The sequence below is a fragment of the Panthera onca genome, chromosome D4 (genome assembly GCF_046562875.1).
Source record: "Panthera onca isolate mPanOnc1 chromosome D4, mPanOnc1 haplotype 2, whole genome shotgun sequence".
In the NCBI taxonomy this organism is placed as follows: Eukaryota; Metazoa; Chordata; class Mammalia; order Carnivora; family Felidae; genus Panthera; species Panthera onca.
In genome coordinates this window covers 58,125,604-58,150,235 of record NC_138351.1, presented here as the reverse complement: position 1 = coordinate 58,150,235, position 24,632 = coordinate 58,125,604, and the positions used below count along the sequence as shown (strand labels likewise).

The 24,632-nt window shown below is 51.3% G+C and overlaps 4 protein-coding genes across 5 annotated transcripts; 2 read left to right on the top strand and 2 right to left on the bottom strand.

Moving 5' to 3' along the window:
* The first annotated feature begins 26 nt into the window (after positions 1–26).
* Positions 27–3,508, top strand: MSMP (microseminoprotein, prostate associated). Its single transcript, XM_078436708.1, has 4 exons — positions 27–536; positions 1,821–2,546; positions 2,773–2,881; positions 3,218–3,508. Exons 2-4 carry the CDS (start codon positions 2,417–2,419, stop codon positions 3,396–3,398), a joined length of 420 nt encoding a protein of 139 aa, XP_078292834.1. The 5' UTR covers positions 27–536; positions 1,821–2,416; the 3' UTR covers positions 3,399–3,508.
* Positions 3,444–7,295, bottom strand: RGP1 (RGP1 partner of RAB6A GEF complex). Its single transcript, XM_078436707.1, has 8 exons — positions 7,180–7,295; positions 6,651–6,787; positions 6,061–6,144; positions 5,807–5,956; positions 5,386–5,532; positions 5,054–5,181; positions 4,653–4,842; positions 3,444–3,849 (listed from the first exon to the last, which is right to left on the bottom strand). Exons 1-8 carry the CDS (start codon positions 7,293–7,295, stop codon positions 3,626–3,628), a joined length of 1,176 nt encoding a protein of 391 aa, XP_078292833.1. The 3' UTR covers positions 3,444–3,625.
* Positions 7,259–19,648, top strand: GBA2 (glucosylceramidase beta 2). 2 transcript variants are annotated; one of them, XM_060609349.3, is made up of 18 exons: positions 7,259–7,340; positions 8,124–8,708; positions 12,295–12,386; positions 12,682–12,797; positions 14,895–15,113; positions 15,388–15,627; positions 15,860–15,962; positions 16,125–16,278; positions 16,370–16,495; positions 16,695–16,867; positions 17,104–17,208; positions 17,419–17,526; positions 17,629–17,780; positions 17,906–18,012; positions 18,160–18,302; positions 18,381–18,496; positions 18,596–18,787; positions 19,066–19,648. In XM_060609349.3, exons 1-18 carry the CDS (start codon positions 7,294–7,296, stop codon positions 19,336–19,338), a joined length of 3,051 nt encoding a protein of 1,016 aa, XP_060465332.2. In that variant the 5' UTR covers positions 7,259–7,293; the 3' UTR covers positions 19,339–19,648. The 2 variants fall into 2 exon arrangements, with proteins under 2 accessions (XP_060465332.2, XP_078292829.2); XM_078436703.2 differs by lacking the exon at positions 7,259–7,340 and adding an exon at positions 7,388–7,462.
* On the bottom strand, positions 19,512–24,431 carry CREB3 (cAMP responsive element binding protein 3). The gene is made up of 9 exons (XM_060609360.3): positions 24,140–24,431; positions 23,877–24,024; positions 23,733–23,800; positions 23,547–23,636; positions 21,519–21,625; positions 21,341–21,409; positions 20,373–20,457; positions 20,191–20,275; positions 19,512–20,112 (listed from the first exon to the last, which is right to left on the bottom strand). The coding sequence occupies exons 1-9, from the start codon at positions 24,230–24,232 to the stop codon at positions 19,796–19,798; spliced, it is 1,062 nt and encodes a 353-aa protein (XP_060465343.3). The 5' UTR covers positions 24,233–24,431; the 3' UTR covers positions 19,512–19,795.
* Between the last annotated feature and the right edge of the window lie 201 nt (positions 24,432–24,632).

Sequence of the window (24,632 nt, the reverse complement as noted above, 5' to 3'; positions counted from 1 at the left end):
TGCAAGTGGATTCAACCAACACCTCCCCGACACGCCCCCCTCCCCCAAATTCTGTGAGAAGGATCCCGACTCAGCCCCAGGCTTTCTTTCTAGAAAGAAGCCCCCTACTCCTGCCCATATGCCTACCTCATCTTCATTATAGGCGGCCCCCACTTCTGTCCCCATTACCTCACACACACACCAATCCCTACTGGGCCCCCTTTGCCTGCCGGCATCATCACCACCTTTAAGCTTCCTAGCTCCCCAGTCGTGTCTGCCCCCTACTGGGTCGGCTCCAGGTTGCAGGAGCAAAAGGCTTTCTGTGCCCCAGATTTCCAGGGTATCAGCAGGCCCCCCTTCCCCAGAAAGGTAGCAGCAGAGCTACTGACCACTGACAAGATTTCTGGGCCCTTGTGCTAGAAAGGACTCCTAATCCACCTGCTCCAGCCAAGAGAGCAGTCCAGGGTCATGTTTCCCAGACACCAGCCTGCATCAAGGCACCCAGCCTCAACCATGAATTTTCTTTTTTCTCTTGGCACTCCTCTGAAATAGAAAAGGTATCAGACCTGACTAGGGTGAACATGTGGTACATATAGTCGGCATCTCCATCCACTTAAGCCATTTACTTGGAAGAGGACAGATAGGGAATCTGAGGTGGACAGACGAAGTTGTTTCTGAATGAAGAGGAGAGAGGCAGGGTGGCCCTCTAAAAAGGTCAGCCAGAAGTAGTTGTATCCGATCCACTGGGTGGCAGGGAATGAGACTCTTGCAGTAAAATGGACTGGAGACTTAGAAGGAAAAACAGAAGGTCAAAGTGGCCCTCCAGACAGGAAAGGAACAGCTAGAAAAAGGTCTTTGGAGTGTGGCAAAGTGAAAGAAAGGTGTCATTAGTACCAAAGAGATGGCTGGCATTAGAGTGGTCAAATAGGAGAACTTGAGAGTTCACATGAGCGGGGATGGGAAGAAATGGATCAAAATCCTAATGAGAAAAGCAGGGGTCCCAATGTTACCTGGAAGGATGAGAAAGTGACACCTTCTCCCAGGGCAGAAGTGAGGGTACTGACTGACCTAGGAAAAGTGGGTTTACCCCCAACACTTTTTTCTCAAACCAGAGGTAGTAAGGGTGACATGGAGCACGAATGCACAAAGGGCAGAAGTCTGTGATAGGAGATAGCAGCCCCCGACAGAAGTCCTCAGCTGTGCAGAGCTGCTCAATACCATTCAAACAAAGGAATGTCTCCCCATTTTATCTGAGCTTTCGCACCAACCACAGCAGCTACCATTTCCTGAGGCTCATGTGCCAGGGACAGTGCTAAAAGCATTACCCGCATCATCTCATTTAAAGCCTCACAACAACCCTGAGTTAGCATTACTATCCCAATTTAAAGATAAGGAAAAGGGCCTAGAGAGTTGAAGTAGCTTGCCCAAGGTCACACAGCTCTTAAGTGGAATCAGGATCTGAATCCAAGTAGTCTGACTCTATAACCTACAGTCTTAATCACCCATCTTGGGGTTCTCCAGAGCCTGCAGGAAACCCAAAAGAGGACATCGAGGACTCCTCAATTCTCGTTCTTAGAGGAAACAGGGGCACCTCTGTGAAACCGGAGTGACTCATACCAGTAGAGTATTTAGAGATGTCCCTCTTTAAAAGAACTGTCCCCAGATAAGGGAAGATCTTGCATGTGCCGTACGTTTGGGGGTACCGAGCAATGGAAAGCGCATCCCCGGTAGGCTTGTGCAAAAGAGACACCCACCTCCTCATCTCGGAGGAGCACCCACATCTCTAGCATACTTCAGGGAGACTCTGCCCTAGGGTCTGAGAGAAACATTCTCCACTCCAGGTGTCGGTTCGCTCTCCCGGAGCCTCTGGCTGTCGCACCCTACTGCAGCTCCTGGGTTTGGCTGGAGCGCAGGATTAGCCATCCCCAGGAAATGCCTCCCTCCGGTCCAGGCAAGGATCCCAGCACACACACCCCTGGTGTGTATGTGTGTGTTGGGGGTGGGGGGGAATGCTTCCTCCTCTCCAGGTCAGGGAAGAGATGTGGGGACCACCTGGGGGCCCTTACCCCTCCCACCTCCTTGCTGGGGAAGTGCCCAGTCAGTGCCCCTTCCATGGCCACCTCCCTCCCCCTCGCTGTGCCGGGGCATGAATCAGCTCTCACAGCTTGTTAAAGCTAGACCTCTTGTTTTCATGCCCTCACCTCAGGAAACAGAGTTACAGCTTTTCCAGCTCTGCTCAGCAGGGGGCCAGGGTCCTCACTTTATAAACATCCCAAGCCTGTGAGAGCAGAGGGCAAGGAGATGGTGTGAGACAGGAGCCCAGGGGAGAAAGACAGAAACTAAGACTCAAGGAGAAAAACAAAGAAAAGCCAAAGAGACAAGACCAGAGTAGTCTGAACAGAGGCCAAGAAGGGATCGAGAGGGCTGTGCTGCAGGAATGACCCTAATGATGCTCTGGTCTGGACAGGCGAAGGGAGTCCTGGGAAGCTGGGGGATCATCTGCTTGGTGATATCTCTGCTCCTCCAGCAGCCAGGAGTCCACAGCAAGTGCTACTTTCAAGCTCAAGGTAAAGCTGGGGGAGGTATTTGGAAAGGCCGAGGACAGAGGGAGTTGGGATGAGGGGGGCTTAGAGATGATCTTCTGTCAGAAAACCCAGACTCCCTCCAGCTCGGAAATTGGAGAGACTAAATATGGAGGTGATGTGTACTTACTTTCTCCCACTGCAGACCACAAGTGATTTTTGTCTGCCACTACCACTCCCACACACACTAACATCTCCTGTTCTTCCCTAGCCCCCTGCCACTATGAAGGGAAATATTTTACCCTGGGTGAGTCTTGGCTCCGCAAGGACTGTTTCCATTGTACCTGTCTGCATCCCGTCGGTGTGGGCTGCTGTGACACGTGAGTGACCACAGACTGCCAGGGTATAACCAGACTGTTGTGGTGGGAAAATGAACAGAATAGAGGTATGAGGCTGGCTGAACCTGAAGGTGCCAACAAGAGTGAGAGAAAGAGAGAAGCCTGCAGGCTACGAAGTGAGGGATGTAGGGGGCGGTCTGGAGGGAAAATATTTCTGCTATGAAACGAAAAAATCCATATATGGCAGGCCAGGGCTTAGACACAGGGAACAAGAGGGCACTAAAGACATGGGAAGAATGCTGGCAGAGAAGGAAAGTAGGGCAGGGATAAAGGGGGCCTTCACCATGCTGACTCCTTTCCCATGCTTTGCTTCCCCAGGTCTCAGCATCCCATCGACTTCCCCGCGGGATGTGAGGTACGTCAGGAGGCAGGAACCTGTCAATTCTCCCTGGTGCAAAAATCTGACCCTCGGCTGCCCTGCAAAGGGGGAGGGCCTGACCCCGAATGGGGCTCAGCCAACACCCCTGCCCCTGGGGCCCCTGCTCCCCACTCCAACTAAACTCAACCGATCACCCTTCCGCTAACTGCCCACTGCTGCTGCCACTTCCAGGGAAACCACTAGCAGCTGCCAATTTATTCTGAATAAATAAATTAATGCTACAGCTAAAAGCCTGCCTCTCATTGTCCATGCCACTGGAGCCAGGTGGGGAAAATGGGCCCTACTATAGAGTCCAGGTGCTGAGTTCTCAGTATCCTGAAGAAAGATAGCGTCGTGGTGAGTCAGTTTCAGATGGTTATGGTGCTGGTGCTGGGGCCTGGGGCTGCATATGAGGCCAGGGTAGGGCTTGTGGGCAGCACCTTGATTGGAAGGTCCCAGCTGAAGGTGTCTACGGGCACTTGCTCAGGCCCTGTCCAGGTGACAGGCTCAGGCTGTTCCAAGGGAGGTAGGAGCACCAAACCTGGTTCTCGCGATGTTACAAATTCAAAATGCAATCTCCACTTCAGGGACACTGTGGAAAAAAACAGACAAAGGTGGGGAGGCATTAGAAGGCAGGAGTAAAGGGGCGCCTGGGTGGCGCAGTCGGTTAAGCGTCCGACTTCAGCCAGGTCACGATCTCACGGTCCGTGAGTTCGAGCCCCGCGTCGGGCTCTGGGCTGATGGCTCGGAGCCTGGAGCCTGTTTCCGATTCTGTGTCTCCCTCTCTCTCTGTCCCTCCCCCGTTCATGCTCTGTCTCTCTCTGTCCCAAAAATAAAAAAATAAACGTTGAAAAAAAAAAATTAAAAAAAAAAAAATAAATAAATAAATAATAAAAAAAAAAAAAAAAAAAAAAAAAAAAAGAAGGCAGGAGTAAAAACCAACGCAGGATATGGTTAGCAAATGGAGGGAAAAAAAGTGGTATTCAGGAAGAAGAGAAGAAGTCACAGGGCTAGGATCAGGGATTTCTCTAAAGAAATCCAGTGTTAACCAGAAACATGTCAACAGGATAGCAAGGTCAAGCATCTAATAATCTAAGTGTGGAACAGTCAAGACTTGGTAGATTAAAGTAAACACGCTGGGGAATCAGAGATCAGTGCATCATAGGGTCTCAGTGGGTAGGGGTAGTGAAGGACATCTGTAAAGCTCTTAAGAATTTAGAAGTTAGTGCATCTAGGAAACAGACTGAATGTCTGAGAAAGTGTTACATGTCGGAGGCTGGGTGTGGGTATGTCCAGGAGTTTGTTAGGAATCAGAACCCATTACACTCTACCTAAATACAGCATTTTACTCCCCCCCCCCCCCCCCCCCCCCGCCGATGATGGTCTGGGTCTCACCAATGGCTGTGCAGAAGCCTGGGGTGGAGCTGAGAGGGATGGGGAGGGAGAAGCTGGTTCTGGTTGTATGTAGGCAGGACTCCTGGTGCCGGGCATGAGTCACATGAGAGACAGAGGGGATACCCCCTGTCCTGCGGCGCCTCTGGTATTCAGGCTGTACACGTTCCTCAGTCTGTAAACTTACTGAAAACTGGGAGCAAGAAGAGAAGTAGCTGCTAGCAGGCACTTGAAAATAAGGACTCTAGGTGAGAAGCTTGAGCCCAATCTCAAGCTATTTTACCAAAAGGACCCTGGGTGACCACACTATTCACTTCTACATACCACCCCTCTTAATGTAGGCCCTTCCTCCTTCCTCCCTAGCCCTCCAGGCCCAGCACCCCAAAATCCCCTTTCCTTCTCACCTGCAAACAAGCTACAGTTCCTTCCCCTAAGTTTAAGGTCCCCACCACATCCTCGCCGAGTCTGTATACAGATTTGAAGATGCCAAATGTCCCAACTTTTCCTCGGCCATCACTGATATTGTATAGATCTGGGAAGAATGGGACACTATGAGCCTGGAGTCCACACTGGGGAGTACCAAGGGCTGGGAGCCGGAGGCCAAGGTGGGGTTTTTCTTTATAATGTGGGATGAGTATCAGTGAATCCTCAAGAAGCATATGGCAATTAGGAAAATCTGTCAGAGACAGTAATAATATGGGGGTATGGGGGAGGACAATTGTGAAAGGATTCTCACGGAGGCTGCGGCAGGATGTGGCAGCCATGAGACGCTCCCCAGCCAGCTCTGCTAGCCATGAATCCTTCTTCCCACCTTCATCCTCCTCCAAGAATGGACTAGATGGGGCTACAGCCTCATCCTGGGGAAACCGGATATCTTGAAGGCCTACAGAGAGAAGAGATGGAAAGGTAGTGCTAGGAGGGAATAGACAGTAGAGGTTAGGGTTTCAGACTCCAACCTGTGATGGCTGAAGGTAAGGGGAGCCACATCCCAGGTACACATTTCAACCTAGTCTCCAGAAACCGCCCCCCACCCCCCAACTTGCACCTTTACTAAGACCAGGAAGCTTCCCTCCAGCCCCCCTCGCAGGCCCTCTACAGATCATTTCTGCTTTGGTGAGGCTCTTCCCCAGCCCTTCCCTCCGGGAATCCTTACTTACCTGTCAGCACAAGAACCCTCAGAGGGACCCTGAGTAAAGTGATGGGTGAGTTGACACGCTGGCATCCAATGGTCAGTTTGTAGACATACTTGACTGACTGACCCCGAAAGGAGGGTGGTCCCTCTATGGGCAGCACTTCACTGTAGGAGTCTGGTTGGGAAGTAGTAGTCAGGCCAGCCAGAGGCAACCAGAGAAGTCCTCCCTCCAGGAGCCTTAGAAGGCAATCCAGGGGTGGGAAAGAGATAGGCACTCACATGATTTGGACTCTCCAGGATCTAGCCTCAGATCACAGAAAAGGATTTTTGGTGGAGTGGAAAGGATACACTGACCCCTCTCACCTGAAAGAGATAAGAAAGACTGCAATTTAATGACCCACTGTCTAGGGGCGCCTGGGTGGCTCAGTCGGTTAAGCATCCGACTTCGGCTCAGGTCATGATCTCGCGGTCCGTGAGTTTGAGCCCCGCGTCGGGCTGTGTGCTGACCGCTCAGAGCCTGGAGCCTGTTTCAGATTCTGTGTCTCCCTCTCTCTCTGACCCTCCCCTGCTCATGCTCTGTCTCTCTGTCTCAAAAATAAACAAACGTTAAAAAAAAAAAATTAAAAAAAAATGACCCACTGTCTAGTACTAGGTGAAACTAGCACAGCAAGTGGGGGCAGCCCAAAGCAAGCTACCCTTATTTTCTTGTTGTAAGACAGAAACAGTCATATACCCCCAAAACAACAATTACATTCCCCAACATCCCCAATATGACAGAAACTATAAGGATCCACTAGAACAACTTAACAAATTCACTCTCAGGTGACAATGACTCCACCCCCTTCCAAAGGCAAATGCCCATCTTTAACCTCGGTGTGGTAGAAAGACAGTCTGGCTCTCAGGCTGGACGTCTGGCTGACTGGCGTCAGGGGGAGGTAGTGCTACTCGACTCTCACTGGCATGGAACTGGCAGTGGATTTGGGCACTGGCCCAGGCCAAAGCCTCACTATGGGAAGAAGAAAATAAAGCATCAGAGGGGAGCTCCTGACCTCACAAATGCTCTCCCAAACTCCCCCCACCCCCCCACACCATCTGAGGAGACCAACATGGTGAAGTGGCTGTCTGTCTTAGGGATCGGGGAATCCTGAACCTCAAAGAGAATCCATTAAAAAGAAGTATACTGTGGGTAAAATGGAAATGGGGAAGGGGGGAAGGGGGGAAGGGAGGGTGGAGGGCTCTGTCAACCACACGTTCAGTTCAACAGCCCTTTCCTAAAATGAGAGCGCAATGAGCAAGAAGGTGGTGGTGTGCTACAGGACAATCTGAGCTCTGGCTTAGCACCATAGAAACCAGGCTTCCTCCCAGAAGAACCACCTCCTTCAGTATGTGCATCCCCACCTGGATGCAGAAGTGGCCGTGGGGGGTAGGGGGTTGGTGACTGTCACCACACACTCCAGCGCCTCCCCCGCCAGAAACACAGGACCTCGGCTCAGCTCTGCTACCACTTCAATCATGGCAGCTCCGGAATCAGATCTAAAAGGAAACAAGGGGGGTCAGAGGTCAGTACCATGGCAGGGAGGGGCGTCTGCAGAGAACCTTGGGGCCAGGACAGAGGAGAACAGCGGCCACCAGCACGGTGTCTAAGTGAAGCGCCTGGCTTTGGGGTGCGGGAAAGTGGATGGCAAGTACGGGTGGCAGCTGACCCAGTAGGGGGAGGACGTCTCTCTGGGTTCCAGACCCCCGCCCTTCTCAGTACCGAGTTAGTCCCCCTACCTCCCGAACCCCCAAACCAGCCTCCCCAACCTCCCTCCAGGCTCCAGGTCCCAGCCCAACGCCACGACCGCCCGTCACCTCGTGCCTTTAGCCCGGGCACCTCACACGGTCGAATACCGGGTCTCGGCACACCGAGGCCCTCACCTGCCCGCCTCTCCACGACCGGGCCAAGTGCGTGGCGGCGTCCGCGGCAGAGGCGGGACTTCCCTTCAGCCCCCCTTCCCCACCGAGCGCCTTCCGACCGGAAACGCCCGGCTGATCGGACCGGAAGGGGCTCGGGTTGTCCCGCCGCCTTGGGTCACCTTCCCACAGGCTGGCACCCGGGCGCAGGCGCTGTCCCAGACGCCAACCGGCGGGACCCGGCGCCCTACCCAGGGCGGGGTGGGGCCTGGCGCCACGGCCCGGAGACGGGGCTCAGGCGGCCGCAAGCTCCCAGGCCGGTCCCGGGGGCGGTTCCTTGCGGGCTGGCCCCCGGGGCTCCTCCCCTTTCCGCGGGCTCAGTCGCCCTTTGGCTGGGCAAACTAATCACCGCGGCCCAATGACGACGAGACCCGATCCTTCCCTCCCAGGACCCAGAGAGACGACCGAGGGGGAGCCCGAGGCGGCTTTATTGCTGTCGCCGCCAACGCCGCTGCAGCAACAGCTCCCAGGCTCCACGGAAACACTAGCTCACCTCGGCTTTCCCCAGCGCCTGGCCTTCCGAGACGACACCTAACAACCACCGCCGCCCGCATCTGGACTTGCCTAGAGAGATACTTTGTACCCAAAGACTTGGGACCCGGGACCATCGAGGCCGTGGGGACCCAGGATCCTGAGAACATGGGAACCGGAGTCCCAGCCTCGGAGCAGACTAGCTGTGCCAAAGGGGATCCACAGGTTTATTGCCCTGATAATGCTGGAGGCACTGAGGCTGGGCAGGTTACAGACTGCGACAGCCCTGAAGACAATCGGCCCCTAAGTGAGCCGGGCTGCAGCAATCCGCAGGACTGTGGGCAACTGATGGCTTCTTATGAAGGCAAAGCTAAGGGCTACCAGGTGCCTCCCTTTGGCTGGCGCATCTGCCTGGCTCATGAGTTTGCAGAGAAGAGGAAACCCTTTAATGCCAACAACATCTCCCTGAGCAACCTGATAAAGCATCTGGGCATGGGCTTGCGGTGAGTAGATCCCATTGCCTAGAGTACTTTAGGTTTCACTTTGTTCCAGCACAAGATTTCCAGCAGAGGTGAGAAAGGGTGAGAAAGCAGGTGGGTGCCTTGTTCCAGTCAGTTGGCCCTTACCCCCAACATATTCTAAGCCTGTGGTTTGGAGCGCCGGTGAGACTGGGTCACATCTCTGCAACCCCCTTCCTCCCAGAAACTTGTCTTTCTAGTAGGAAAGAGCAGGAATATCTTGGGCCTGCAGTCATCCTTTCCCATTTAGGCTCCATCTCACTCCTTTTCCAAAGACTTCCCTTTGGCATTTGCTATACTTTGTAGCAAGGCGGGAAAGGATAGTCTTGTCTACTATGGTACAGACACAATGTTGTTTTATTCCTTATTCCAAAGGGGCGAATTCTCAACCTGATTCCCGAGTAACTGGGGTGTTCTGTCTGCCTCATTTAAAAGGCACACCACATTACAGTCCCAACACCCATTGGTTTCTTTCAAGCTTTAGCTCCAGGGAGTGGGTGACAGCCTGCCGGCTCTCACCCTAAGGAGAGGGGTGTGCTGTTCACTTTATTCTGAGATAGACAATCCCTGATACAAAAAGCAGAGATCTCTGGCCGGAGAGGCACTGCCATAAGTGTCCCTAGAGCTCTAAGTAATATAGTCTTCCAAGGCCTGCTCTGGTACCCCTTCCCCCAAGGGTTGCAGACACCCCACGAGCTTATCCTGAGCTGTAGAACTCCTTTAGATCCTTACAGATCCCCACGGAGTTCAGAAGCTAGTGATGAGAAGCCAAGACCTATTAACAGGAACAGGTGGATATGAGGACAGAAAGCATCACCCTTAGGTCATTCTGAGTCAATCCACAAAGTAAACACAAGCTGGGGATGGCGGAATAAAGGTTAGAAAACCCAGCTCTAACAGCCTCTAAAGTAGGGGACCCTTCCCTTTCAGTCAGTGCTGTAGGGCTGGGTTGGGAGCACATTTACCTTACCCCAGTCCAGCCCTAAGCAGTGGGAAGGGCCTGACGCTGCCTGGGTATCTGGCTCCTCTGCTAGTTCCTGTGGGTGGCCTGTACTAAAGAACAATCATCCCTCCAGGTTACTTCAGAAACTGACTCAGCCCAACTCTGACCCCCAGAGCTCTGGGTCAAAATAAGATCTGAGGGCTAGAGTACTGAGAGAAGCACAATGGGATGCATGTGGTAGGACACTGAGATCAAGAACGGGTAGGCCTCCTAGCCCCTCAGCCCCTAAGTGTGAGCTGAGTCAGAGGCCTGAAGCTGTGTTCAGCCCCCTGAACCTTGGCTCCACATGCCAGGATAGGGTGGAGATCATTGTCATGGGGCTTTTGGAATGGGATGAGGTCCTGCACTGAGGAGAAAGCAGGAGTGAAACAAGGAACAATTAATTGTGAATAATTCTTAAATTGGGGCTGAAATAAGGGAGAAGGCCAAATGGGTCAGGAATGGCCAGCTGCTAAATTAGGGGAATGAGAGATGAACCCTAAGAGGAGACCAAACTGGAGGTTTGCTGATCAGGAGTTGCATGCAGCAAGCCAGAGTTCTCTTGGCCTCATTGTGGTGACTCAGTTTTGATTGCTCTCCCTTCCAGCCTGAGTCCATTCATTCAATACATGTTTACTGAGTGCTTGTTCTACACCAGATACTCTTTTGTTAGGCTTACCTTCAGATCTTGCATTTCTCCCTCACTGCCCTAATCCCTGCTGTAACCTCCCTCCCTTCTCCATTCCTTTATGGCCTCTAGTTTCAAAGTCCAGTTTCCTCTAAACTGGCAAAGAGGACCTTCTGCTTTCCCATCATCTCATCCTTTGTCTTCCTCCTTCCCCCCCTCTTCCCCCTTCTCCCAGAATGTACCCTCCCTATTCTCTAATCACATTTCTCCTCCCCTTGCTCCTCTTCATGTTCACCTGTGTAGTGCCCCACTGTTTGTACATTCACTGGTAAATTCAGCAAATAATTTACAGACTTCAGACCATGTGCCCTGCCCTGTGCTTAAAGCTGTGGTAATGATCAGCTAGTCTTTGTCACTATCCCTTTCCCCAAGAAATTTAAAAGTGTGTCAGACTCGTGTGAGAAACACTGAAAGAACAAGACAGCATCTGATTGGGAGTTCAGATAGTGTATGTGCAAGTAACAGTAATACCTGACACAGGTACCCTATGGCTTTCCTATTTATCATGTTATTTGCTCTTTCAACCATTCCATGAAATAGGCAGGGCAGGAGGTACCCCATTTTGTAGATAAGGAAACTGAGGCTTAGAGGAGTTGTTTACCCAATTACATAGTTACAAGTGGTGTGCTTTGAACAATAGGTAAAAAATGGCTGGCTAGGGAGGAGAATAGAATTGGGAGAGTCTGGTGGGACAAGGGTTGCTTAGTGATGACCCACTCTGAATGGGAATCTGTAGGACTTAAGATTGGAAGAGAGGCTGAAACCAATGTCGGCGCCTTGAATCCCAAACAGAACCATTTTCTTATTGGATACAGAGCTATGACAAGACCAGGAAATCCCCAGGTAGGGATTTTTAGGCTTTACTAGGATACTATGAGAGAGCAAACTCAGAAACCTTACTATTTAAATGCTGAAGTTTTAAAGAAGACTTAAAAGGTTATGCCCCAAAATGTAAACACTGGTTGTCTATAGGTGGCATTTTTTCCTCTTCCATCTAGTATACTGTACAAATTTTCATCTTTCACAATCAGGAAGAAAAATAGTCACTTTAAAAAGAAGAAAGTGGTGCGCCTGGGTGGCTCAGTTGGTTAAGTGTGCGGCTCAGGTCATGATCTCACGGTTCGTGAGTTCGAGCCCTGCGTCGGGCTCTGTGCTGACAGCTCCGAGCCTGGAGCCTGCTTTGGATTCTGTGTCTCCCTCTCTCTCTGCCCCTCCCCTGCTAACGCTCTGTCTCTCTCTCAAAAATGAATAAACGTTAAAAAAAAAAAATTTTTTTTTTAAATAAAAAAAAAATAAAAAGAAGAAAGTGGGGCGTTTTGGTGGCTCAATAGGTTGAGCATCCAACTCTTGGTTTTGGCTCAGGTCATGATCCCAGGGTTGTGGGATCCAGCCCCATGTTGGGCTCTGTGCTGAGTGTGGAGCCTGCCTGGGATTCTCTCTCCCCCTTTCTCTCTGCTCCTCCCCACCCTCTAGAAAAAAAGAAGAAGAAGAAGAAGAAGAAGAAGAAGAAGAAGAAAGTTATCCCAACAGACTGTTCCCATGGTGGGTGGGGGGGTGTAGTCAGGGAAACAAAACCGGCCCTCTCAGCACCTCAGGCAAAGCTCCTGAACTAAAGCCAAGCAGTGGTAGTGGAGTTACAGGTGAGGCATGGTCAGAAGCTCCTGAGAATAAAGAGGAGAAACAAAGATAGTCCCATCCTGTAAGCTGGGGTGACTGAGAAGAGTAGGGGACCTTGAACTGTAGAGAAGTGGAAAGGAAGAGAGATTTGGAAGTGAAGGGAACGGTCCTTGGCAGCCATGTAACGGGAAGTTACAACTGGGTGACCAGAGAGAGGCAGGGGATTGCAGCCCAGGAGATACCGCCCACTGCCTCTTCCACTCACACTGCCTCTTGCTCCTCAGGTATTTGCAGTGGTGGTACCGGAAGACCCAGGTGGAGAAGAAAACACCTTTCATTGACCTCATCAATTGTGTACCCCTGAGACAGATCTATGGTGAGTCTACCTCTGCTCTGCACAGAGAGGGCCCAGCCTCTGGGTCTACTGCAGAGCTAGGCAAGAGGCGTCCAGTTTTTGCAAGTTGCACAGCCCCTTTCCCTGGGGTTTTTTTTTCCTCCAGCTTTACTGAGCTATACTTGACATAAAACACTGTGTAAGTTTAAAGCATACAGTGTGTTGATCTGATATCCCCAGGGTTTTTAGAGGAACTCATCTTTACAGTCTAGAAAGTGAGGAATGGGCTTCTTTTCCTCTCCCCATGTCCCACTAACCATCCTGATTCTATCTCTAGGTTGTCCTTTGGGTGGCATCGGGGGAGGCACTATCACTCGAGGTTGGAGAGGCCAGTTCTGTCGTTGGCAGCTCAATCCTGGAATGTACCAGCACCAGACAGTCATTGCTGACCAAGTAAGAACCAGCAGGTGAAGGAGAGTCCAGGACAGTACCCCAGACCAGGAAAAGCCTCTTGGCCAGTGTAGGATGTAGAAATTAGATGTGCACATGATTCAGTCCAATAAGTATTTTCACGATGCTTCCCATGTGCCCACCCTTGTGCTAGGATATACTAGGAATGAGATACTCCCAGAGCACATGTTTCTTAAAAGAGTAAACAGCCCCAGCACCTTCATGCCCTCTATTTCTCTAGTAAATGGCTCCTACCTACTTTGCTGCCCCAGCTCCACTAGCTCAGCCAGTCCCCAGCCAGGGGGAGCAGGGAATTTCCAGATCCCTTAACCTGGTTAAAAGAACATTCAGTAGTACCAGAAGGGAAAACAAACCCAAAAGTTTATAAATGCATGGGGAAAAAAGATGTGTAGGGTACCTACTCTTCACCCTGATTGGCTAGCCTTCAGCTAGAGGTCAGCTCCTCTGCTGGTGATCACTCCTCTGGTGGTCTCCCTGGCTGAGGGCCTGGGAAGTCCCTCCTGTCTCAGGCATAGATCTCCTTTTTTCCCTTTTCTGAAGCTTCATTTCTTTTCCCTCTGTTCCTTCATCACATCTGGACCTTCGGTTGCCAGAGGCATCTAGTCTACCTTTCATCATCTCTCTCCAGCAACCTTATATGTGCAGTTGTCCACCACATTCCCATTTCCTGTCTGAGGGATGCTTCCAGCTTTCAGCTCATCTTCAAAGAAAAAATGACTAGCAGACCTTGAGTCCAATTAATGACAATGCCCTTCCTAGTTCAGGTTTACCAACCCTACCCAATGCCCCAAGCTTCCTCTCTGGCTCATCCATTAGGTATCCTGAGGGGAAGTGCCTTCCGGAATCGTGACTCGAGTTAAAGTAATTATTGCATGCTTAACATGTACTAGAGATTGTGCTATGCATTTTGTATGGTATTTAATATTTAAAGACAGTCCTACAAGGTAAGAACCATTATTACACCCATTTTATAGATAAGGAAACTGAGATCCAAAGAGATTTAGTAACATGCCCAAGGTCACATGGTTGGTAAATGGAAGCTCTGGGATCCAGAACCAGCTCTCGCTGTGGTTCAAAGCCCATAGTCTTAGCCACTTCCAACAACATAAATTATTGTATACATACATTAAAATTTGTCAGGCATACTTTGAAGCAAGGGAAGAGAGATTAACCCCTTATAGCCCATATACTCCAAAAGCTTAAATTTTTTTAGGGCAATAGGACTTTGAGAAAATGGAGACTGTGAGACCACCTAAGAACCAAAATAAGAGGGATAGATAGTACGCTGAGAAAAAAGGGACATTGCTCTAGACTTTCCTCATGCTCTCCCTACACGTGCCAACTCTGCCTGTCTCTGATGTGGAGTCATAATTGGAGAGGGGGACCTCAGTGACCTGGAGAGGGCCCTGCCTTCAAAGAACCCACAGAGCAGTCAGGGAGTCAGAATGTAAACAAAACCATTATAACATGCTAAACTAGAGGGGTAGGGGGACACACAGGAGAATGACTCACTGCTTGCGGAGAGGAGATGGCATTTGACCTAGGCCTTGAAGGATGAGAGGTTTCACCACATGGAGAATGAGCAGGAGCCAAGGCATGGAGGAGGAAATGTAGTTAGTGTGTTCAAGAAACAGTGAGTATTCAATATGACCAGAATATAAGTGCTTGAACAGTAATGAGTCTGATAGGCAGGGAGAGGCCAGATCAAGAAGGGCCCTCAAAGCCAGGAAGAAGAATTTAGACTTTAGCCTGAGGGCCATGGGGAGTCACTGAAATATAAGCACAGACTAACATGTCTGGATTTGCCTGTAAGAAAGATCCTCTGATACCAGATGGCAAGAGGCAGAGCATAAAAGCAGAAATGGTGAGGGTGCTAAGACCACCATAGTAAGAAGGGAGAGGAAGCCTGGGAGAAGAGAGGAGGCAGGACTTGGTGGTGACTCACCACTGGGGGAGAGGTCTGGGGGATGAGTGAGGCTGTGGTGCAATGATAACCACTGCAGGCTCTGAAAGGGGACGGGAGACTAGTTTGAGGTGCCTGTGGTTACCCCATCCAGCCTATCTGCCTTCTTGGTTTAGTTCACAGTGTGCTTGCGTCGGGAAGGGACGACTGTGTACCAGCAAGTCCTGTCTGTGGAGCGCCCAAGTGTCCTACGCAGCTGGAACTGGGGCCTGTGTGGGTACTTTGCATTCTACCACGCCCTCTATCCCCGAGCCTGGACTGTCTATCAGCTTCCTGGTCAGAATGTCACCCTTACCTGTCGCCAGATCACACCCATCTTGCCCCATGACTACCAGGTGAGGCTCCCACTATGTTTCCTCCATTGCCCTCCCTTCCCTGAGATCTGTCTCTGCTGGAAATTCCATGATCTGTGAAAGACATCGTGCCGATTTTCCAGGATCTCCGCTCAGTTGGTAAGACAGCCTGCTGGAAATCTGGGGAGATGCAAGTGGAAACAAAAGAGAGTCTACTGGGGGCAGGGAGTAATATTTGAGCCAGGTCCTTGGTACGGAGGAGTGGGGCCAGGAGGCGCTACACTGGGACCATCTGAGTCTGATCTTTTGCTCCCAGGACAGCAGCCTGCCTGTAGGAGTCTTTGTGTGGGATGTGGAAAATGAAGGGGATGAAGCCCTGGACGTGTCCATCATGTTCTCCATGCGGAATGGACTGGGGGGTGGAGATGATGCCCCAGGGGGATTGTGGAATGAGCCCTTCTATCTGGAGCGTGATGGGGAGACTGTACAGGGGCTGCTGCTGCATCATCCAACCCTTCCAAACCCCTACACGATGGCTGTGGCTGCACGACTCACGGTATGGAAGAGCCCGCCCTAGACCTTAGTCCGCAAACCCCTACCCTCAGCCTGGCCCCTGAGCCTACCCCATCCCGCCAGGGTCTCTTCATTTCCTCATTTCCTGAATCCCATCCTCACTACAGCCTGTAAGCCTCTGGAACTTGGAGGTGGGAATTATAATGGGAACTGGAGAGTTAGTCCAAAGCCAGCATACTTGTGGAGCTTCCCCTCAGTCTTTGGCCCCCTAACAGGCGGATACCACGGTAACCCACATCACAGCCTTTGACCCTGACAGCACTGGGCAGCAGGTGTGGCAAGACCTACTTCAAGATGGACAGCTGGACTCCCCTGCTGGTGACGGGGGCGGGGTTTGATAGGGAGGTGGTGGGAAGAGAGGTTGTCCCTGTCTTGGGAGGAGGGGTGAGAGCCCTGGTCATGAATAGGCCTTATTCCCATATTAGGGACCCTTGGGGCTGAAGAGGATGCCTATGCCAATTTCTCTTGTGCTTCCCTCAGGCCAAAGCACCCCCTCACAGAAAGGAGTAGGCATTGCTGGGGCTGTGTGTGTTACGGGCAAGCTGCCACCTCGAGGCCAGTGCCGCCTGGAGTTCTCGCTGGCTTGGGATATGCCCAGAATCATGTTTGGAGCTAAGGGCCAGGTCTACTACAGGTGAAGGGATCAAAAGAATTCAGGGATCCGAGGTGCTGGAGCTCTGACCTGGAGCCCGAGTTCTCATTCCTTCCCTTTCTTTCCATCCCAGACGGTACACAAGGTTCTTTGGCCGCGATGGTAATGCAGCTCCCACCCTCAGCCACTATGCATTGTGCCGATACACAGACTGGGAAGAGAAGATCTCAGCTTGGCAGAGCCCGGTATTGGACGACAGGTGTGAATGGGGCCTCTCTTACCCTTCTCCTGGGCACTCACACTCCAAATGGGACTCCTTGGTTCAATCTCCACCCACCACAGTCTGCAGAGTTGGGCTGGGATTCACTTGGTGCCCCCCCACTCTGCAGAACTCCAAAATCCTTCCCTTCCTTGGAGGTCCACATTCATTAGAGCATTCCCTCCTCCTGACTCCCCAGATCCTTGCCTGCCTGGTACAAATCTGCGCTGTTCAATGAACTATACTTCCTGGCTGATGGAGGCACAGTATGGCTGGAGGTTCCTGAAGACTCCTTACCAGAGGAGCTGGTGGGAAGCATGTGTCAGCTCCGCCCCATCCTCCAGGAGTATGGTCGATTTGGCTACCTTGAAGGTACAGGCTGGTGGTGGACTGCAGTACAGCAGGCCGAATCCATGGGGCCAGTTAGTGCCCTGCCAGAAGGCAGGATGGTGGGTTTTGCCTCCCCCAGGGGATTGGTTGGAATGAGGGGGTTAAGTGGCGGGTGTGGAGTATGACAGTGCCCCATCCCCAGCTCACGGACAAGCTAGGGAGGGACTTGGAAGGGAAGCAGGACTTCTGGAGACAGTGTGTCTCCCTCCTTCCTCCAGGCCAGGAATATCGCATGTACAACACATATGATGTCCACTTTTATGCTTCATTCGCCCTCGTCATGCTCTGGCCCAAACTCGAGCTCAGCCTGCAGTATGACATGGGTATGGGTCCCTTTTGTTCCCCTTCTGCCCTTTTAGCCCCCCACACCCGTGAATCTTTTTGGTCCCTGAGATTGTCTCCTTCCTCCTCTCTACCCAACATGTCCGCGTCCTGCTTACTGGTTCCCCTCTAGGGTCACAAACAGTTCTGTGCCCCACCTCAAGTCTGCCCATTCACTACCCCCGCCCCCAATTGTATGTCTGCTCTGCCAGCTCTGGCCACGCTCAGGGAGGACCTGACACGGCGACAATACCTGATGAGTGGGGTAATGGCACCTGTGAAAAGGAGGAACGTCATCCCCCATGATATTGGAGACCCAGGTAAAAATTCCTCCAGCCCAGAGTTTGCTTCCCTCCCTCAACTTTTGTACCCTCTACCCAACCCACCAATGCAAATCAGTCAGGTTTCCTCCCCTCCCACAGATGACGAGCCATGGCTCCGGGTCAATGCATATGTGGTCCACGATACCGCTGACTGGAAGGACCTAAACCTGAAGTTTGTGCTGCAGGTTTACCGAGACTATTACCTGACGGGTGACCAGGGCTTCCTGAGAGACATGTGGCCTGTATGTCTGGTAAGACATGCATGGGCAGTGGCCAGTGTGCCAAGGGCATGACTGGTGTTTGGGGAGAACCCAGCTGGCTATTGTGTCGCTCCTTAGTATCCATCTAGGTCTTCAGTATCTTGGTCCCTCTCTAGGCCGTGATGGAGTCTGAAATGAAGTTTGACAAGGACCAAGATGGACTCATTGAGAATGGAGGCTATGCAGACCAGACCTATGATGGATGGGTCACCACAGGCCCCAGGTTGGAGAGTAGGGACTTCTAGGGTACCTGAGGTGGGGAACTGGGCACCAAAGAATTGTGGGCTCAAGGAAGAATGACTCGTTGCTTGTTATGCATGGGAGTGGCTGGAGCTGCCAGTCTGACCTCCAAATCCGTGTCCCTGATCAGTGCTTACTGTGGAGGACTGTGGCTGGCAGCTGTGGCTGTGATGGTTCAGATGGCTGTCCTATGTGGGGCACAGGATGTCCAGGATAAGTTTTCTTCCATCCTTAGACGAGGTCAAGAAGCCTATGAGAGACTACTATGGAATGGTGAGTTGGATGAGCCTAAGGAGACCTAAGGCAGCTACGGGGACACAAGGAGCCTTATTTTGTCTTCCTGTACTCCAGGCCGCTATTACAACTATGATTGCAGCCCTCCACCTCAGTCCTGTAGCATCATGTCTGACCAGTGTGCTGGCCAGTGGTTCCTGAGGGCCAGTGGTCTAGGAGAAGGAGACACTGAGGTGAGAAAGACTAGGAAGAGGAGCCAGAGAGAAAGTTGTTTTTTTTCTGGAGGTGGGAAGCAAATTTAAGGAAGCGTGTCTCTGCCTTTACCCCTCTAGGTATTTCCTACCCCTCACGTGGTCTGTGCTCTCCAAACCATCTTCGAGTTCAATGTCCGGGCCTTTGCAGGAGGAGCCATGGGGGCTGTGAATGGGATGCAGCCCCATGGTGTTCCTGACAGATCCAGTGTCCAGTCTGATGAAGTCTGGGTGGGTGTGGTCTATGGGTTGGCAGCCACCATGATCCAGGAGGTAATACACTCCCTTTCCATCTCTCCACCATCTGTACCTTGGGCTGGCAAACTTGATCAGCCATCAGACCTCTGTAGGGCCTGACCCATCTGGAAGACCTCTCCCTTTTCCCTGGCATGCCTTCCATATCCTGCCTCAGTCTTCTGCCTACGGATCACGTTTGTTTCTACCACAAGCTGGAAACTCCCTGAGGGGAGAGACCCTACTGTCTCCATCTGTCCAGCTGAAGTGGCTACTCAGGGATTGCCAAGTAATGTGACTGACATCTCTTCCTACAGGGCCTGACTTGGGAAGGTTTCCAGACAGCTGAAGGCTGCTACCGAACTGTGTGGGAGCGCCTGGGCCTGGCCTTCCAGACCCCTGAAGCATACTGCCAGCAGCGGGTATTCCGCTCACTGGCCTACATGCGGCCGCTGAGCATCTGGGCCATGCAGCTGGCCCTGCAGCAGCAGCAGCATAAAAAGGCCTCCAGGCCGATAGCCGAACAGGGCACAGGACTAAGCACAGGGCCTAAACTTGGACCAAAGGAAGCCATGGCAAACCCAAAGTGAACTCTCTGAACTGTCGGAGAGAGGCTCTAACAGCCCAGCCTCCAGCCTGGCCTTTCCTCTTCACCCCTCACCCCACCAATCTCCTGCAGCCCTGAGCCACCAAGACAATCATGACCCTACCCTCCTCCCTACCCAATCGCGCCAGTAAAGAGGGGTTGAGGGTGACCCAGGAGTCAGAATCGCTTATTTATTTCTTCCCTCACCCAATCCCCTCACTGCATGAAATGATTGAGGAGGTTAGTTGACTCCCCCAGGCCCATTCATGGGGTGGCAGACATACATGGGTACAAATAAAAGACCCAGAAAGCCAGTGAAGTGTGATGTGTTTGAACTCCCAGCCTTCCTGACAGGACACGGGGGCTCAGGCTAGCCCTCTCCCATTCCTTTCATTTGGACACAGACTAGGAACTCTGGGCTCTGGCTTAGCTCCCCCCCCCCCCCCCCCATATCCTCACATCTAGCCTGAATATCTGCCCTGTAAGATAACAGATGTAGGGCTGTGAGTAGGGAGCCATCCCCCTTCTCTTGTGAAGTTTGCGGGCAGGGGAAGGACTGGACCTGAGCAGGGGGACTTTGGGGAGGGGACAGGAAGTGGCAATGTCAAGGCAGACTCGGCACCAGGAGCCTGAGGCATCTGTCTCAGCAGACAGCAAGAGTTGCCGAGAGCCTGGAGCTCCTGGTCTGAGCTGTCCTTTGGTACCTCTGACTGCAGGGCAGGCAGCTCCAGCTGGTGAGGGTCCTCGCTGGAGAGGGCACGAAGCTGGCGGGACAACACTAAGGAAACAAAGACTCTTCAAGGGCAGGCCAGGCTTTCCCCCAGCCCTTCTTTAATGGCATCCTCAAGCCTCTCACCTCCATGCTCAGCTGGCAGGCTCCCCCTTGTGTCAGAGGAGTACATAGCAGGTAGGATGAGGAGACAGAAGGAAAAAAGTAGGACCTGGAGAACAGGAAAAAGAAAATGAAGAAGAGCTCTAGGTTGTACCCCTATGGCTGCTGCCTGAGAAAAGAATCTCTCCTGCCGTCACCATCCTCACCAAGACACAGGTGCTGCTGCTGCTGGTTTTGTTGGATATCTGAATCACCATGGCCTGGAGTCTCTTCAGCTGGTCCAGAAGGGACCTAGAAGGAGGGCGGGTGGGGGGGAGACCATGAGCAGCCCCTGGCTGGGCACCCTGAGATACAATGAAACCCTCCTTGTTAAGTCCACTCCTCCATCTGCACCAAATTGTCCCTTTTGCTTTTTGTCCTATTTTGCAAATGACCTCTTCCTCTCTGTGGACAAAATGCCTGAAATTCCTCATTAAATAACACCTTTCTGGGGCACCTAGGTGGCTCGTTTGGGTGTCCAGCTCTTGGTTTCGGCTCAGGTCATGATACCAGGGTGTAGGATCAAGTCCCATGTTAGGCTCCATACTGAGCATGGAGCCTGCTTAAGATTCTCTCCCTCTGCCCCTCTCCCCCACTCACACTCTCTCTTAAAAAAAAAAAAAAAAAAAAAAAAAAAAAAAAAAAAAAGAACATTTTGATTTTGGACAAAAAATAAGCCCCTTTCCGTCCTGCCCAGACTTAAACTCCTTTGCAGATACATTCAGTGGTTCTACACTGCCTGATCAGCTATGCACATAATCCTCACCAGGCATTCTATGTTCTCTACCTTCTGGCTCAACTTCCCTATGTTAAGGTTCCAGCCAGACTGAACTATGCTGTGTTCTTTCTGCCTAGAATGCCCCCTATCCCCACCCCAGAATCTTACCTACTATCAAATGTGATCTGTCCCACAGGGTCTTTCTTACTCCTTCCTCTCTCTTTTTGGATACTTATCCTTAGTTACTTGTGAATTTGTTCCCTGTTACTATGAGCTGCTTGGAATCATCCACTTAAGGGCAAGCACCAGACCTTGCATGTGGGCGCTGCCTAGTGAGAAATCCAGTGTGGAGCAAGGGAAAGAGTACAACAGCATAAAACGGGAGGAAGAAGGAACTGATGTTAGAGAGTTGCTTACGAATTCTGTGCCTCCAGGAGCTGTACTTTGTTCTGTAGCTCCAGATTCTGGGCTGTATATTTCAAGACTCTGAGGGAATAACAGGATATGAGGACATGGCCTGTATCCCCCCATCTTTGAACCCCAACACTTCCAACTACCTCTGTTCCCACCCCTTGGATCCCTCTCCCTTTTGTACCTGCTTTCTAAGCCTCCCATATACAGCCGCTTCTTCCTGCGGCTCTCTTGAGCAGACTTTTTGTTTCTAATCTTCCTCCGCACTCGTGTCAAAATTTGTTCCTCCATCTAAGAGAAGACAGGGAAAAGAGATCTCATCAGAGGAACATTGGACCAAAGAGTTGGAAGGCAACTAAGTTCAGTCTTTTCAATGCAGGAATCCCTTCTACAGCTTCCCTGGCCAATAGGCACTTGGCTTCTGTCTGAATGCCTCTGAAGACCCAGGGTTAATGCCCTCACAAGCCAGACCATTTTTAACAATTAATTAAAAAAAAGATCTTCCTTATACTAAGCCAACATCTGTCTCTATAGTTTCTATCAACTGGACTTACCTAGGATCTACCTCCGAGACCAGAGAGAATGAACAGTCTTTAACTGTTTTAAGGCATTTACTGTTTCTTCAGAGTTAAAAAAAAAATCTGGGCAAAATTTAACTCATCATCTTCCCTCAGGATGGACTGCATCTTCTTAATATATGTCAAACATAGGTTCAAAACTAGACACTAAAACGTGCTCTGGGGGTATAAAGGAGAGCAAGATGGTCACTGCCCTTCTAGAGGCAACACCTCCATTGATAGAGCCTTCAAACCCCACTCACTTTCTTAGTCATCTCAACTCTTCTTGTACTTTTAAGAAATTAAAATTCTCAGGGAAGCTGGGTGGCTCCATCAGGTCATGATGTCACAGTTTGTGAGTCAGAGCTCCGAAACGGGCTCTGCACTGACAGCATGGAGCCTACTTGGGATTTTCTTTCTCCCTTTCTCTCTTCCCCTCCCCCACAAAAAATAAATTAAAAAACAATTTTTTTAAGAAATTAAAACCCAACCTTTCTATCAATGAATGTTGATTTCACAACAGTACTATGGTACTGTGCTTATAAAGTTGACCCTCATCACTTAAAACTTAAAACTTGGGATTTTACAATTATTCTCACTATACTACTTCATCCAGCCTTGAGGAATTCTGGATGAATTCTAAAACTTAATTCTGCCATTCAGCTATCAGTGGGTTACCCTGAAGCCAGTGAAATCTAAGTGTCAGGGCCCCTTGCTTGTACAGTCCTTTCCAGGTCCCTATACTAATGTTGCACTGATGGTTTTGAATTCTTCTCTGTTAAAGAGAACACCAAGGGGCAGCTGGGTGGCTCCCTCAGTTAAGCATCTGATTTAGGCTCAGGTCACGATCTCATGGTTTAGGAGTTAGAGCCCCATGTCGGGCTCTCTGCTGTCAGCACAGAGCCTGCTTCAGATCCTCTGTCACCCCCTTTCTCTGCCCCTCCCCTGCTGGTTTTTTCTCTCTCAAAATAAATAAACTTTTAAAAAAGCGGGGGGGGGGGGGGGTGGCGCCTGGGTGGCTCAGTTGGTTAAATGGTGCAGGTCATGATCTTGTGGGCTCTGTGCTAACAGCTGGGAGCCAGAAGCCTGCTTGGGATTCTGCGTCTCCCTCTCTCTCTCTGCCCCTCCCCCACACACTCAAGCAAGCACGCGCGCTCGCTCTCTCTCTCTCTCTCTCTCTCTCTCTCAAAAATAAACTTTGAAAAACTTTAATAAAAAGAGGGGCACCTGGGTGGCTCAGTCAGTTGGATGTCTGACTTCAAGGTCATGATCTCGCGGTTCATGAGTTCAAGCCCCGCATCGCGTTCTGTGCTGACAGCTCAGAGCCTGGAGCCTGCTTCAGATTCTGTGTCTCCCTCTCTCTCTCTGCCCCTCCCCTGCTCATACCCTGTCTCTCTCTCAAAAAGATGAACGTTAAAAAAATATTTTAACTTAAAAAATTTTTAAAAAGAGAACACCAAAATTTGTGAAAGCCTCACAAAACCAGGATGTGGCTCTGCATCCACCATATTAACTACAGGCTCCAGCTTCCTATTAGCAACAAATTTGCTAAATTTTCTAATCTCAGTCCTTCCTGATATAAAATTAACAGAACCAGCCTACTTAGGACTCACAACCCCCACCTCCAGCCTTCACTCCACCAATGGGAGTCTTACCTTAGTAAGAGGAAGTGTCCCAGGCAGAGTAAGCCCCTCCTTCTCCAACAGCCTCTTCTCCTCATCTGTCAGTATCAGCCTAGCAATCCCCTGGGGTTACCAGGAGGTGGGTAGCAGAGTTGCAAGGGGGTGTCAGAAAGGAATGTGCAATGTGGGCATAATCCCGCGGTAAATCAAGTCAAGTACCTGTTCCGCCGGCTCCTCCACATGGAGTGGAGTCGTCTGGGCCCCCTCTTTTCCATACTTCCCACCATCTGCAAAAGGGAAAATATAAAAAGCCAGGCCTACGAATCCTCCCCTCCCCCTAAACTTCATTTATTTCAGACTCACCTACATCTATAGAGACATGTTGCTGTGGGAGAGAGTAGGTGTGATCATGGTGGACAAGACAGGAATCAGAGGAGCTGAAAACGTTCAACGACGTTGGGGGACTCAGCAGGGAGATCAGGAAATCCTCTACCTCCCATTCATTCAGTGTCTGCACAGGGTTCAAAGGAACAAGCCTTGACCTATCACTACCTCCTGCCTCATTGACGTCCTCCCCGCAACCTCCCGCCCGCCCCGCGCCAACCCGACTCACAGCTCCCACCCACCTCGGAAAGCGGCTGCTCTGCCCCCAAATCTCCGCTTTCTTCTAGCAGGAAGTCCAGCAGCTCCTGGTCACCCAAGTCCAATGCCAGCTCCATACCGGGTATCTACGGGAAGGATGGACAAAAACACAAAAGCTCACCCCTCCACCTGTCCACAACTCCGGACCCGTCGCTGTCAAACCACACCAGCCCCCAAGACTCGATTCTCCGCAACTTCCAACACAACGGAAGTGACGTGCCTACCCCTGAGGCATTCGGGATTTGGAGTTTCCTTTGACGCGGAAATGGCATAGAAGCTGCGCACCACGTCCCGGGAGCTATGCAAATAGAGGGGACGTCCCTGCTGCCTCCTCACCCCCTCGGGGCGGGCATTCTGGGGAACCGGCTCCGCCCTGACCCCCGGCCGAAAAAAGGAAGGGTTAGAGACTAAAAGGGAACTCGGGCGCAGTCGGACGTTTTCTCCGGATTGCGCCGCACCCTTGCTTCCTGCCGGGGA

Excerpts from the sequence above, each read along its gene's own strand:
- GBA2 (XM_060609349.3), top strand. The coding sequence starts at position 7,294 with ATGGCAGCTCCGGAATCAGATCTAAAAGGAAACAAGGGGGGTCAGAG. Across the intron at positions 12,798-14,894 it reads AGACAGTCATTGCTGACCAA|TTCACAGTGTGCTTGCGTCG; the intron begins GTAAGAACCAGC and ends TTCTTGGTTTAG. Across the intron at positions 16,496-16,694 it reads AGCCCGGTATTGGACGACAG|ATCCTTGCCTGCCTGGTACA; the intron begins GTGTGAATGGGG and ends CTGACTCCCCAG.
- MSMP (XM_078436708.1), top strand. The coding sequence starts at position 2,417 with ATGACCCTAATGATGCTCTGGTCTGGACAGGCGAAGGGAGTCCTGGGA. Across the intron at positions 2,547-2,772 it reads GTGCTACTTTCAAGCTCAAG|CCCCCTGCCACTATGAAGGG; the intron begins GTAAAGCTGGGG and ends GTTCTTCCCTAG. Across the intron at positions 2,882-3,217 it reads GGTGTGGGCTGCTGTGACAC|GTCTCAGCATCCCATCGACT; the intron begins GTGAGTGACCAC and ends TTGCTTCCCCAG.
- CREB3 (XM_060609360.3), bottom strand. The coding sequence starts at position 24,232 with ATGGAGCTGGCATTGGACTTGGGTGACCAGGAGCTGCTGGACTTCCTG. Across the intron at positions 23,801-23,876 it reads ACATGTCTCTATAGATGTAG|ATGGTGGGAAGTATGGAAAA; the intron begins GTGAGTCTGAAA and ends TCCCTTTTGCAG. Across the intron at positions 21,410-21,518 it reads ATGGGAGGCTTAGAAAGCAG|AGTCTTGAAATATACAGCCC; the intron begins GTACAAAAGGGA and ends TTATTCCCTCAG.
- RGP1 (XM_078436707.1), bottom strand. The coding sequence starts at position 7,295 with ATGATTGAAGTGGTAGCAGAGCTGAGCCGAGGTCCTGTGTTTCTGGCG. Across the intron at positions 5,533-5,806 it reads GAGGGTTCTTGTGCTGACAG|GCCTTCAAGATATCCGGTTT; the intron begins GTAAGTAAGGAT and ends TTCTCTCTGTAG. Across the intron at positions 4,843-5,053 it reads GAACTGTAGCTTGTTTGCAG|TTTTCAGTAAGTTTACAGAC; the intron begins GTGAGAAGGAAA and ends TCTTGCTCCCAG.